The sequence below is a fragment of the Polyergus mexicanus genome, unplaced genomic scaffold, assembly GCF_030449975.1.
Source record: "Polyergus mexicanus isolate NDT 795.1 unplaced genomic scaffold, iyPolMexi1.0 SCAF_10, whole genome shotgun sequence".
Lineage (NCBI taxonomy): Eukaryota > Metazoa > Arthropoda > Insecta > Hymenoptera > Formicidae > Polyergus > Polyergus mexicanus.
Genome location: NW_027223330.1, coordinates 6,707,937 through 6,722,996, shown reverse-complemented (window position 1 = coordinate 6,722,996; position 15,060 = coordinate 6,707,937). Strand labels below are relative to the sequence as shown.

Sequence of the window (15,060 nt, the reverse complement as noted above, 5' to 3'; positions counted from 1 at the left end):
GATGTGTACTGCTCAAAGAAAAATCCAGACATACGGACAAAAGAAAATCTCCAGAAGGAAATAAAAAATATTCGGTCTGAAGAAATACCTGACATCGAAGAGTTTGAAATTGAACAAACTCTGAGAAACCTAAAGAACAATAAGGTGCCAGGCTCAGATGGAGTAATAGCAGAAATATTGAAAGAGGGGAAAGATGTCATAATGCCAATATTAAAAAACCTATTTAATGAATGTTTGCACAAAGGAGAAATCCTGAAAGGATGGAGCAACAACCTAGTTGTGTTGTCGTACAAAAAGAGAGATAGGAATGACATAAAAAACTATCGATCTATTTCCTTACTGTCACAAATGTACAAGTTCTTTATGAAAGTCATTAGCAACAGGCTAACATCCCAAATGGATAACTATTAACCAGTGGAACAGGCCGACTTCCGCAAACGCTACAGTACATCCGATCATCTCTTAACCATAAAGATACTGATAGAAAAAGCAAATAAATATCATCTCCCTCTATATTTTGTTTTCGTAAACTATGAGAAAGCATTTGACAGCGTCGAACTATGGGCCGTAGAATACTGCCAAATTGATTCGAGATATAGAAGCTTAATATATAATATCTACAAGGAAACAATAATGACTATACAAATAGAAGAGAACACCAATCCCCTCATAATTAAAAAAGGAGTTAGACAGGGAGATGTAATGTCTCCAAAATTGTTTACGTTGGCAATAGAAGAAAACATTAAATTGGATTACAATATTAACATAAATGGCATGAAGCTAAATCATCTGAGATTTGCCGATGATATCATCCTAATTGCTAACATATTTGAAGAAGTTCAGGCCCTGATCAGCCAACTAGCAACGGCATCAGAGACAATCGGTCTAAAAATGAATATGCAAAAAATTAAGATAATGACAAATACGGATGAAAAAGGGGATGTGACTGTTAATGGCTATATTTTGGAGGAAATAAAGGAATACATATGTCTAGGATAGACCCTCAAATTAAATAAAGAAAATCAAACTGCGGAAACAAGAAAAACAAGGTTGGCATGGGCAGGGTTTGAAAAATTGTCATAGGCCTTCAAGAATTATAAAATAACATTATACCTAAGAAGTAAGATTTTCAACTAATGTGTCTTACCAATATTGACATATGGTTGCCAAACCTGGACACTCACAAAAAGCAACATGGAAAATTGTCGAAAACAGAAAGGGCTACGGAAGGGATGATGCTGAGGGTGAAACTGCAGACACAAAAAGAAACATTCGAATAAGAGAACAAACAAAAGTGGAAGACGTAGCAACAAAAGTGATTAAATGGAGCTTTGCGAGTCACACTATCAGACAAAAAAAGAATAAATGGAACACAGTAATCCAACAATGGAGACCATACTTAGGACAAAGAACAAGAGAACGCCCCCAAATGAGATGGAGTGATGATTTCAAGATGACTGCAGGATTGCACTGGAAACGCTTAGCGCAAAATAGAAATTGATGGCGAGAGTTGGGAGAGGCTTATGTTCAAAGATAGACGATAGGGGGTTAAAAGATGAATAAAAATATGTATTCAATATTGTTTTATGATATTTTTGGTAGAATTCCCACAAGACCTATTTTGCTGCATTAACATAAACTCATTGTTTAACAATTTGTAAGTTAAACTAAAAATATTAATTACATTTATATATAAACATAAAAAAATCCCGACTAGTACGCAACAGAAAGTTTAATATTCCCTAAAAACTTTATTACAAAAAGCAATGATATCTTTCTAAAAAAGAACCTAACAAAGATAAAAAAATACTGCAAATATATAAAAAAATCCCAATTTGTACACAACCAAAAGTTTAATATTTATACCTAAAAAATAATTTTAAAAAATTTTCCCTTGAAAAATAATTTTCATAAAAAATAAAAAACTAAAAATTTATTTTTCTCTAAAAAAACAATTCTAAAAAATAAAAATCTTTAAAAAATCAAAACTAAATATGAAATCAGGGTTTGTAACTTGAAATAGTATTTGTCATAAATCAATCTTGCATTTATAGAAATATTATAGATTCTCGCGAGAAAATGAAAATGCATTTTATTTTTATAAAATTACGCTTTTATGTCCCTCCCAAATAAATATTATATACAGGGTGGAGCATTTATAGCGAGACACCTATATATCTAAAAAATAAAGCAAGATAGAAGGAATTGTTTTAGACAAAAGTTGTTCGGTTCTAAGGGGGTTATAAGATGGTGCCATTAATTTGACCTTGGGTGGAGGCGCTTCGGAGATTTCAATCTTGTTTTTCTTTTAATGGAAACATCCCAATTTTTTTACATAAATCGATTCCTTGCAATATTCTGTATAAAAAATTATAGAGGTATAATGGCCAAAAATTTAATAGTTTACGAGATATTTTATACTTTATTTTATTACTTTACTTCGACATAATTTTACATAAACTATGAAATATCTCATAAAATTATTTATTTTGCAATAATGTTAACTTAATATTTTAAGCTCAAAAAATGAGAGACATCAATTAGTGTAAAGAAAATAAAACAAGATTGACATTGCAATCTCCGAAGCGTCTCCACCCTAGATCAAACTAATGGCACCATCTTATGACCCCCTTAGAACCGAACAACTTTTGTCTGAAACATTTCTTTCTATCTTGCTTTATTTTTTAGATATTTAGGTGTCTCAATATAAATGCCCCATCGTGTATAATATATAAAATAGCACTATTTGCGGATTTTATTACAAATAGTACATCATAAAACTACTTAACCCTTACTACAATAATATCGATCACATCAATCACCAATTTCGAGTTTAAAAGTGCTCTGTGCCAAACTGATCGACTTGTTTTGAAATTAATTATAAGCTTTACCAGAGCCTTCACCATAGGCCCGGAAGGAAAAGGATTAAAATTAAAGTGACATACAAATACTTGGCATGCTTGATCTGAAATAAAAATTTGCAAAAGATTATCAAAAATTATTATCAATATAAATATTAATAATAATATATGATTTATAATACGACCCGGACATACCAAGTTTCTTAATGTCACTTTAATTTTAATTTTTTTTGTCCCGGGTCTATCTGATAAAGCTTATGACTAATTTCAAAACAAGTCGATCAATTTAGCACGGGGCACTTTTAAATTCGAAATTGGTGATCAATGTAATCGACGTTATTACAGTAAGAATTAAGTAATTTTATGATTTACTATTTGTAATAAAATCCGCAATATAATACTGCCATTTTATATATTATACAAAATATTTATTTGGAACATAATAGTGTAATTTTTTAACAAAAATAAAATGCATTTTAATTTTCTCGAGAAATCTATAAAATTTCTATAAATGTAAGATTAATTTTATATGACAAATACTATTTCAAATTATATAAATCTTCACAAACTGAATCGCTTCTATGTACTTGGCTAGTTAACTTGATTTCATATTTAGTTTTGATTTTTGATTTTTTAAAGTTTTTTATTGTTTAGAGTTATTTTTTAGAGGAAAATTACTTTTTATTTTTTTATTTTTTATGAAAATTATTTTTCAAGGAAAAATTTTTTTGAAAGTTTTATTTTAGGGATAAATATTAAACTTTTTGTTGCGTACAAGTTGGTATTTTTTTGTACCTATACTTGGCGTATTTCTTTATATTTTTTAATTTTATTTTTAGAAGAATATATTTCAATGGTTTGTTGCATAAGATAACAGTACGATATCCAATCATGATATTCAATTGTCTAATGTCCGAATTAGTAGTGTCCAATAATTCTGTGCTTAATCGAGCAATCTCAATATATTTAATAGTACACGTTCAACCGGTGGTTTTGCAATTGTTAGGTGCTCAAACAAGTGTGACTCTAAATGTGACTTTCATTGCATTTAGCAGTATTATAAATTTAAATTAAAAATGTAAAATGGAATTTAACTTTTAACGATGTATTGACCATGCATGAAAGCAGTATTAAGATTTGGTTTCTATGAACAACAGTAGTATTGAAATTCTCTTTCCTGCCAAGACTAATATTAATAATATTAATTTTTCTTTTATTATTTACTAGTTTCCGTGGCAAAGGATCTTGGAAACGCTTTTCCGACACTGCAAAGACTGAGCCTATTTTGGATACAGAGAGTATTGCGAGCACAATTATTCCAACAATTGATATAATCAAGTATCAAAATATTATGTCAACGCATATCAAGTATCAACGATGTTTTCTACTTTATGGTGATACCGGTACTGGCAAAAGCCTTTATTTAAAAGATTTATTAACAAATAAGCTTAAGGAGGATGAGTATTTGCCCAATCTTATTACTTTCGCACCAAGAATCACAGCAGCACAAACACAAGAATTGGTCCTGTTAAAACTGCATAAAAAACGAGGAAATCAATATGCACCACCGGTAGGCAAGCGCTGCGTTATTTTTGTAGATGAGGTAAATATGCCAGCAAAAGAAATATATGGCGCTCAACCGCCAATCGAACTGTTGCGTCAATTTCTTGATCATGGTATTTGGTTCGATTTGAAGAAGCCAGAAGCGATCACCATCTTGGACACTATGTTTGTGTGTGCGATGGCATTGCCTGGTGGTAGCAGACAGGAAATCTATCGGCGATTTTTGCGTCACTTCAATCTGTTTAATGTATGCAAATTTTCGCGTGATAGTTTCTTTAGAATTTTTACAAATCTCGCATTTATTGGGCTGAAACGAAATGGTTTTACTGCTGGCGTATTGCCGATCATTAATGACATAGTAAATGCCACCTTACGTGTTTTTGATAACGCAATCTATTATTTACGACCGACACCATTCAAACCTCACTATCTTTTCAACGTGCGTGACTTTGTACGAGTAATAACTGGTTGCACATTATTAAGAAAAGAATCTGCGAATGGCAATAGAATAATCTTTGGTAGACTATGGGTGCATGAAGTGTTCCGAGTTTTTGGCGATCGTTTAATTGACCAGTCCGACCGAAACTGGCTGTTTTTTACGATCAAGGATACAGTGGAAACTATTTTAAAAGAACGCTTTGACTTCATGTTTGGTTATCTACCCAAATTCCAAAACGAAATTACAGAGAAAAGCTTGGATAACCTAATATTTGGCTTCATGGATATTGAGGTTGTATCAGAAGATCAGCGATATGAAGAAATTCCTTCGATAGAAGAATACCAACAAGTAACTTCTTTGTTTCTCGAGGAGTACAACGACACACATCGCGATAAGATTGACATCATACTTTTTCGTTATGCGCTTAAACATCTCGCCAGAATTTGCCGTGTTTTGGCGATTCCATGCGGAAACATGCTGTTAGTTGGTACTGGCGGTTCAGGAAGACAGAGTTTGACAAAACTCTCTGCCGCAATGAAAAAATATGATCTTTGTCAGCCCGAGATCAGTAGTATATATGGCATGCAAGAATGGCGTGAGGAAATTAAGAACGTCCTCAGGTATATACTGATTTATGTACATAATTGATATTTTAGATTTTTAATTACAACAATATAAAATATATAAATAATTTAAATTAATAATTTAAAAATATCTTTTTGCAATGAATATTTCTGATACTAAAACGCTATTATTGATTTTATAATTATTAAATTTCCTATTTTTTTACTTACTATCGATCTATGTTTAAATCGATGTTACGTTTAAATCTGTGGAGGGATAGATGGTAGTCGGAAAGATGTAACAAGTATTTTTCGAAATCATACGTTATAAGATGTATGTCTCTAATCAAATAAACTATCAAGTCCGAATAACAGGTTAACGACCAGGAAGATCGTTCTTATGCTGTACGTTTTAGATATTCGTTCGGCAATATCTTTTTGGTATAGAAATTTAATCCTTATTACACGGGACAGGACCAAGTGTAATTTCGGATTAGGGAAACGGGATTAATTTAATTATAAATTATTAAGTTAAATACCATAATTTATTAAAGATTAAAGAAAGAATGAAAAAATACATATATTATGATTAAGATATTAAATGTATAATGTAACTTTACGATCTTCAGCAACATTAAAAAATATGAACTATACAGGGTATCCTAGACCACCCGTACACCCCTTTTTTTCAAAAATTAACCATTTTAGAGAAAAATGTTTTCAACAAAAATAGTATGGTTTTAAGGGGAACATAAGATGGTGTCATTGGTTTGACCTTGGATGGCATCGTTAAGGTCAAGTCAAGGGCACCCTTATTCTTAAATGGAACCCCCTATTTTTTATTGCATATTCTTATAGCTTACCTTGAGAGCTTTCCAAAACACTAATAAAATATTTTTTCATTAAGTACTTTTTGCGTAAGTTATTTTATATTTTAATCTGACATATTTTGATATAAAAAATTAAATATCTTCTAAAATATTTAGTTTTCGATAATTTTACCGTAATACTTTTATGTATAGAATAATGAAACGAATCAATTAGTGCAAAAAAAAGAAATAATTGTTTAAAAAAATACATTGTAAATAATTTTCTTAGAAACAATTATTTTTTATACTAATTGATTTGTCTCATTATTCTTTACATAAAAGTATTGAGTAAGATTATCGAAAACTAAATATTTTAGAAGATATTTAATTTTTTATAACAAAATATGTCAGATAAAAATACAAACTAACTCAAAAAGTACTTAATGAAAAAATACTTTATTATAGTGTTTTGGAAAGCTCTCGACATAAGCTATAAGAATATGCAATAAAAATAGGGGGTTCCATTTAAGAAATTAAAGGTGTCTTTGACTTGACCTTAACGATGCCATCCAAGGTCAAACTAATGACACCATATTATGTTCCCCTCAAAACCATACAATTTTTGTTCAAAACGTTTTTCTTTAAAATGCTTAGTTTTTGAAAGAAAAGGAGTGTACGGGTGGTTTAGGATACCCTGTATATCGCAGATATTACATAACGTCAGTAATCATCAAAGAGAATAATGCAGAAAAAGCTCTAACTTTAAAACCTTAAGTTCTGACTGGTTATTACAACATATGTAAAATTAATAGAATAAAAAAATAAAATCAAAATCAAAATTTGTAGTTGAATAAAAATAAGTGTATACGTTAAGAACGGTCAGAGGTTTAAAATTCGGCGCTCGCATATATATTATATTAAAATTAAATTTTGAAATTTTTTAAGCTTTATCAAACATGCTTAAGTTAAAATTAAAGAGAATGCGCCAAGTCCAAGTCACAAAATTTATTCGTCTGTTCCGATGACTTCTCGTATATATTGCGTGCGGGCATTTCTTTATTAATTTTTTTATGGTATTTCGTAAATATATAATTGATGGAATTAGAGTAGTAAGGAGTAGTAAGCGAGAGTAAGGAGTGAAAAACGTATCAAGAGACACTGTAGTATCTCGCGCCAAGTTCACGCGAAACCGCGCTCCGGATATCTATACGTGAGTCGGCCAGTTGCGAGAACCTTAGATTATCGGACTTCTATAACGACTGAACCGATTTAATAGGTTTAATCGATAGCTTGAGTTTGAATTATATAATTAAAGCGTCTTTATTTTTTTTTCTATATGTATCGTGAATGGAGGTAATTTGATCCAAAGTCAAACTATATAAAATTTTTATTAAGATACATCTCCGTCGTCATCGTCCTATACGTGTATACATGTATACAACACATGCAATGAAATATAGTGGTATCATGCTACACGCGAAAACACGTACACGATACATGCAAATGTATTAGTCATGTTGTACGGCGTCAAAAGACGTATATATTTTATAAATATATATATTATTGTGATGTAATATTTGTGAATGATAATATATGTAGATAATATATAAATGTATATGTATTTATAAAATGAAATTTTAATAGATTCATAAATCATTAATATATCTTTTTGACACATTCTTTTCATATAAAACTTAATAAAATTTTATATAAATCTTTCAAATTATACATCTTGTAGGACATACTTTGCAAATCTAAAGAATCCTAATCGCACTAAACATTGATTATAAATTAATATTGTAGAATATATATTATATACCATATATATATATATATATATTTTTTTTTTTAAGTAATGTATGTGAATATTGAATGATAATATATGTAGATAATATATACAGAGTGTTTCAGAACAACCTTCCATCCTTAAAATGACGTATTCCTGATACGATTCTAAGACAATTTTTCCTTTACCAAAATTTGAATTGAAGCGTAATTTTTGAATTGTAAGCAAAAATAGTTAGCAACTCATGCGGTGGTAGTCACGCGTCGGATGGTCAGCTGCGGCGCGTTGCGCCGCTCCTGCCTGCCTTCTGTACTCGACGCGTGATTTGCTAACTATTTTTGCTCTCTCTACATCTTTCGCCGCCGCCGACAGTCATTAATGTTATTCTCGCGTTTGTATTAATTGTATGTTGTGAATTATCGGGATTTTGGCGTTCACGCGATCGATATTTCGACTCGCACAAAGTATTGCGCCGCGCGACTCGTACACCACAGTCGTTATCGATAGTTTCCGTATTATCTCTGTGTATTGTTAGCGCGTATCTTGTATGTATTGTAAGAAATTGGAGTCAGGAGAAAACGAAATCCTAAAAATTCATGCAAGAAATCTATCGGGTGTCTTTGAGCCCACTATTAGTTCCCGCGAGTCATTCGAGTTATATATTCGGCATTTCAACGCAAAGGTCACCGTCATTATTATCGAGACGTATATCGGCTTACCGCGAGCCAGACCAACGAACCGATTTGAGTCGTACAATCTAGAATTTTCTATTATATCGAAGCGGATTCACGGGCGTGCGTAAAGTAGTTACCGGCGTATTTGAGAGATTTCTTTAGTTGTCGCGGCCTAATTAAGTCTCGTACGGCGGAAATCCTCACGGCCGAAAAGTCGAGTTAAAGCGCGTAAGATGCCCGGTAATTTGATACTGTTGCACACGGTCGTGCCGATCTCCGCGGAAATAATATATCTTATTCGCCTGTAAAATAATTACTGTCATCAAAGGCTATTATTTATGCGAACCGCTCTATACTCTTGTTTTTTTTTAATATATTATTGTTATCTCTATTTTAACATATCGAATGCTCATTTTGGCTCCCGTGTTCTCGACTCTCAAGATTTCTCCCGTCTCCCCCGAACGTCCCCCTCTACTATTTCGGGTATACTGAGTAGCCGCGGAATTTTGCCGTCGCGTTAATTATCGGTCTTGCGATTGTCTTTCGGTGTTGCGTTTATTGTGAATGGTGCGGCCTGCCGTACCTGGCGCCAAACTCGGTTTATTTTGCGATACTGTGAATCTTTGTGGATTGCGAGATCGATATTCAAAATACGCATCGAAGGTGTACCGTGGGCATCGAAGAACCGCCCGCCGAATAAATAATTATTACTTAAATAATTTAAAAGGAATTACGGTTACAATATATATATTTTATACATGCTTTTTGTATAAAACTTAATAGAATTTTATATAAAATGTAAATATTTAATATGATAATACTTTTATTATTTGAATGATGCAAGTAATTTTCACATAATATGAGATATTGTACAACACAAATAAATAGGACAATTTGTTTTGCGACTCGGGCACGCTAAGTTTTTTTACTTTGCTTTGGTGTAAGTTCGTTTTATGCGATTTAGAGTTTGAGAAATTTTCCTTCAATTAAATATATTCCAAAGCGTTAGATGTGTGTATATTATGCATTTACTTAATTATAAAATAATTTTATTTTAGAATATGCTATACGTCCTACTACTTTAATTATATATTGCAATTTATTAAATATAATTTTTTTTAATATTGGAAATAATCATAAGAAAATTTTATAATATAAATTTTTATTTAGTTGGCACAATTTTTCAATATCGATTATTTTTCTAGAAAATTAAAACAACTACTTTGTATAACAGTTTTTTTAGTTAAAACGTTTTTATTTAGATAATAATAAAAGAAATAAATTTTTATTCATTTGGCGCAATTTTTTGATATTATTTTTCTACCCTAGATTATCAGATTCTGAATAACGGTTGAACCAATCGAATTCTTGATAGGCTTAATCGATAGCTTGGATGTGATTTACATAAGGAAAATGTCTTTATTTTCGTTCTTCATGTTCTATAAGCAGAGATATTACGACGCAAAGTCGAAATATGAAAATTTTCATTTTTAAGAAACGTCACCGTCATCGTCACCGTCGTCCTAATACGTGTAGACACGTACACAACACATACAAAGAAATATAGTGATATTGTGCTACACGCATATACATGTATACACAATACATGCAATATACAAATGTATTAATGTCGTACAGTTCATACGCTCGACAGAAAATTGTACTATTATTGGCGCTCTACGTTAGGAGCCGTATTCTCCCTTTCTCGCTCTTTTCCGTTTTCTCTCTTTCTCTCTCTCCTTTCTCTTTTCATCTTACTCTTTATCGCGTTCTCGAGCAATTCGATATTGCTTATTGATTGAGTGTATACACGGTATCTAATATATGAATTATTAATTAAAAGTAAAGCCCGCCCGCACGGACAAAGTAGCACGAGATACGCGGAATGTTATTTTATTATTTATTATGTATAATATACCGATGATAACTATCTGCTCAGTCAGCCACGTCTGTTCTAACAGATATTGCCAAGTACTTGCTACAAATTATTGTCAGCAAAAAGGGTACAAAAGTTGTTATTACCGATTAAGCTAGCAGATTGCCGGCAAGAACCAAGCAAAGCTTGCTAACATAACTACACAGCAAATTGGCGGCAGAAACCGAGCAAGCTTGCTGACATGATTGACATCAGATTGTCGGCAAAAACTGAGCAAAATCTGGAATGCGCAATCTGATGGCAAATTGGCAGCAAAAACCAAACAGAATCTGCAGCTTATTACAAAGTATCATAAAATAGTTCAGTCGCTTATCACTATCCGGCGCGTTATTCATTATCTATACTCGTTTTCAAATTCTTATCATGAGTATATATGTATAAAGCCTGCAAAATGCTAATAATATTATAATATATATATTTCTATCAGTTCAATTTTTGACACCATTCTTATACAGGAAATTCAGATATTGAACTGATTTTTAGCAAATCGGACAGATAATTGTTCGATTTTCACATATTCAAACAATTTCTCCAAAAAGATCTTTAATTTTATAAATTAAATTATTTAAATTTACCTATATGTTTTAACACATTAATATACGATTTTATATGTCTAATTATCTAATGGTCATTTTATGACCAAAACTTATCATTTTGTTACTTAGGGTCGAGCCTTTAAATCCATTTAAATATACTATTTTATATGAATGGCCAAAAGTTGCAGAATTTGTCCGGTTTTTGCTGACAATCTGCTGTCAGATTGTCTTGCACAGATCTTGCTCGATATTTGCCATCAATTTGACGTCAAGTTATGTCAGCAAGCTTTAACACCAAAATACAAGCTTAATGCGGACACAGATGTTACTGGATATGTTATCAAGTTTTGAGCAAATTTGATGCCAATTTGGCAACAATTTGTTATCAAATTGCTTACTGGGTATATATAAACCCAGATAGCCAAGTCTGCCAAAAACAAATTTTATAAAAACTTACTACAGATTTTGTTGACAAGACGAATGCAAATTTGATACAAGATTTGTTTTATTCGATGATGTCATCACAATGCCAGCAGAAATGTAACAAAATCTGCTGACATAGTTTGATAGCAAATCGGCAGCAGAATACAAGTAAATCTACATATAACTTGAGAGCAAATTGATGCCGAAAACTGAGCAAGGTTTGTGTAACGTAGTCTGATTGCAAATTGGTACCAAAAATCAAGCAAGATCTGCGTAACAAAATCTGATAGCAAATTGAAGTCAAAACTAAGCAAAGCTTGCTGACATGACTGGCTTTAGATTGTCGATAGAAACTGAGCAAGATCTGACGTGCAAAATCTGACGGCAGATTGATAGCAAAAACTGAACAGAATCTGCAAATTAACTATTATTTAAAATAGTGTAGCTCAGTTGCTTACCGCTATGCGGCACGTTATTCACTATCTATACCGGTATTCAATTTTTTGTCATGAATGTATATAAAGTTTGCAAAATTTAAATAATATTGTAATATATCTAAGCCGCTATTGTAATATATCAAGCAAGCCGCTAATAATATTGTGATATATCTATTTTTATCATTTCAATTTTTGACACGATTCCCATACAGGGAATTCGGATATTGAACTGATTTTTGGAAAATCTTTATTATAATAAATTAAATTATTTAAATTTACCTATATGTTTTATTATATTAATATATATTATTATTATATATTAATACTGTAATTGATCTTATTTTTACCTGTTGTGCCTCCGTGGAGGTACAGAGATTTTGTTGGGATCGTTAGCCAAATGGAACTTAGGAGCTCAGGGTCGCACAGGGTCTTCTCGCCGTTTTCATTAAATATGTAATCATATTAGAATAAAAGTCGTTTATTCAGATACATTAGCTTTGAATCTTCTTTTCTTTCTCATTCACTTCAACTCGGCTTATCGCGGTATAGAGTTGCTTCGCATGCCTGATATCGCGGCTGCCGTCGCGAGATCAGCTGGGACGTTCGTTATTATTAAAACGATTACAATTGTCCGTCTCGTGATTATTTTTATTAAGTTTGACGGTACGATGTAATTTTATAATTTTATCTGCTTTATGTGATTTTATAATTAGGACTACCAGGCGCTCGTTCGAGGTGGGTAGTTTTATCAAGCGACGCGGTAGCGTCGCGATGCCAATTATATAAAAAAAAACGGCTTGTCAACGGTTTGCCTACGCTCCCTATGTACAGGGGCCGCAACCTACCAATAGCTTATCCGGAGTTTTACTTATAAACTTTCAACTAAAATTCCTCAGGAACTAAAGCCGTAATCAAAAATCTAACGAAACTTTTCTGATACAATATGGATGCAAACTTTCGATTGCAACCAGTTTGAATAAGATTGGTGCAGTCAATCCTAAGGAATGATAATCATATGTAAGAAATGTGATATTTCATTTTTTCTTCATAATAATAAGATTCAGACTCTCACATATTGGGTTGAATAAAAAGTCATTGCATATTTTTTGTATGTTTTTCAAAGTCATCTATTTATATAAAGAACAAAGATCAATCAATGATATATTTTCCGTTTTGTTCGATGACCTTTTGCCATCTTTTGGTGAGCTTCATAATTCCCCGTTCGTAGAAGGACCTGTCTTTATTGGCGAAAAACTGAACAAGGTGCTGATTTACCGCCTCATCTGAATTTAACGTTATTCCACGCAAGGAGTTTTGAAGAGAGCGAAACAAGTGGAAGTCTGACGGCGCAAGGTCAGGCGAGTATGCTGGGTGGGGCAACACATCCCATCCAAGCTCCAATAATTTTTGACGGGTCGCCAAAGATGTGTGTGGTCTCGCGTTGTCGTGATGGAACATAACTCCTTTACGATTGACAAGCTCCGGACGTTTCTGGATGACAGATTCGTTCAAACTGTCCAATTGCCGATAGTACACATCCGAATTGATTGTTCGGTTCCTTGGTAGGAGCTCAAAAAACATCACACTCTTCCAATCCCACCACATTGAGAGCATAACCTTCCTCTGATGAAATTCTGCTTTTGAAGTCGTTTGAGGCGAATCATCACGTCGGGACCAACACCGTTTGCGTTCCACATTGTTGTAAACAATCCACTTCTCATCACCAGTTATCATTCGTTTAAAAGAAGGATCGTTTTCTTCACGTTTCATGAGCATATCGCAGATGTTTATACGCACCGTCAAATTAATTTCTTTGAGTTCATGAGGAATCCAAATATCGAGCTTGCTTACGTATCCCAGCTTCTTTAGGTGGACGTGAACACTTTTTTGACTGATTTTCAATGTTTCTGCAATCTCTTGTGTCGTGTAACGTGGGTTTGACTTGATCAATGCCTTTATTTTGTCGTCATCAACCTCGGTGGGCCTTCCTGAGGAGCATCTTTGAGATCAAAATCACCAGCGCGGAATTTCTTGAACCAGTTTTGGCACTGACGTTCTTGTAGAGCATTGTCACCGTAAACTTTACGCAATTTTTCACAAGCTTGACGCGCGTTCTTTCCTTTACGGAAGTAAAACAGTAAAATATGGCGAAAATGCAAAGTTTGGTCTTCCATCTTCAACTTGTTGTAAAATCTTCAAAACTCAACCAAATCGCTCAATTTTTTTTTAGAATGAAGCTTAAACCGTCAGCTGTTAAACGATATATGACAAACATATGTGTGAATGACTCTAGTACTGCCAAAACTGAACTGAATCTGTTGCAAAAATACGCAATGACTTTTTACTCAACCCAATACGTATGCTCGCACGCACACACGCAAAGCGATTTTGTCCCTCAAGCCGCGTTTGCAGCGCTCATATACGATTATTCGTTTGAGCGTGCAAATACGCCTTGAGAGACAATGTGAATGTGCGTGCATACGTATATGATACGTATCAAGCGACGCGGTAGTCACGGTAGCGGTAGCATCGCAACGTCAAGATATAATAAGGTTATAAGGTTATATTTGAATCTGTTGCAGAAAATATATTTGGTCCTATCGTGTAAGTAGATTGAAAATTTCGTATATATATCTGCTTATATATGTTTTGTTATTGTTTTAAAAGAATATATTATTTCTTGGTTATATCTGAATATTGTCTAAATTATAGCGCTTATTTGCAGAATCAATTTTTTCGAGAAGACTGGTATATTTTTAGCTGGGATTTCTTCAGCTGGGATTGCATACGTCTTATACCGTAAAACTTTGCTAAATAGCGTAACATATTGGGTTATAGAGATTTGACAGTAACAGATAGTAAGTACAATTAAGTAGCATGTATAAAACATAGAATAGCACATAGGTATAAAACCAGATATGTAAACTAAATTAAATATTACAATTTTGTTCTTTTCTTCGCACACAGATAGAGAGAAGTAAAAAATAATATTAATGCATAGAAGATCATCAGTTTCAACCTAAAAACTTCTGG

The 15,060-nt window shown here is 32.6% G+C and overlaps 1 protein-coding gene across 1 annotated transcript in view; it reads left to right on the top strand.

The window, feature by feature from the left end:
- The window catches only part of Dhc62b (Dynein heavy chain at 62B), a 962,114-nt gene that overhangs the window by 513,130 nt on the left and 433,924 nt on the right, over positions 1–15,060 (top strand). The window contains exon 22 of the mRNA XM_070302893.1: positions 4,089–5,483. Coding sequence (XP_070158994.1) covers positions 4,089–5,483 — 1,395 coding nt within the window. The remainder of the gene's footprint in view (positions 1–4,088; positions 5,484–15,060) is intronic.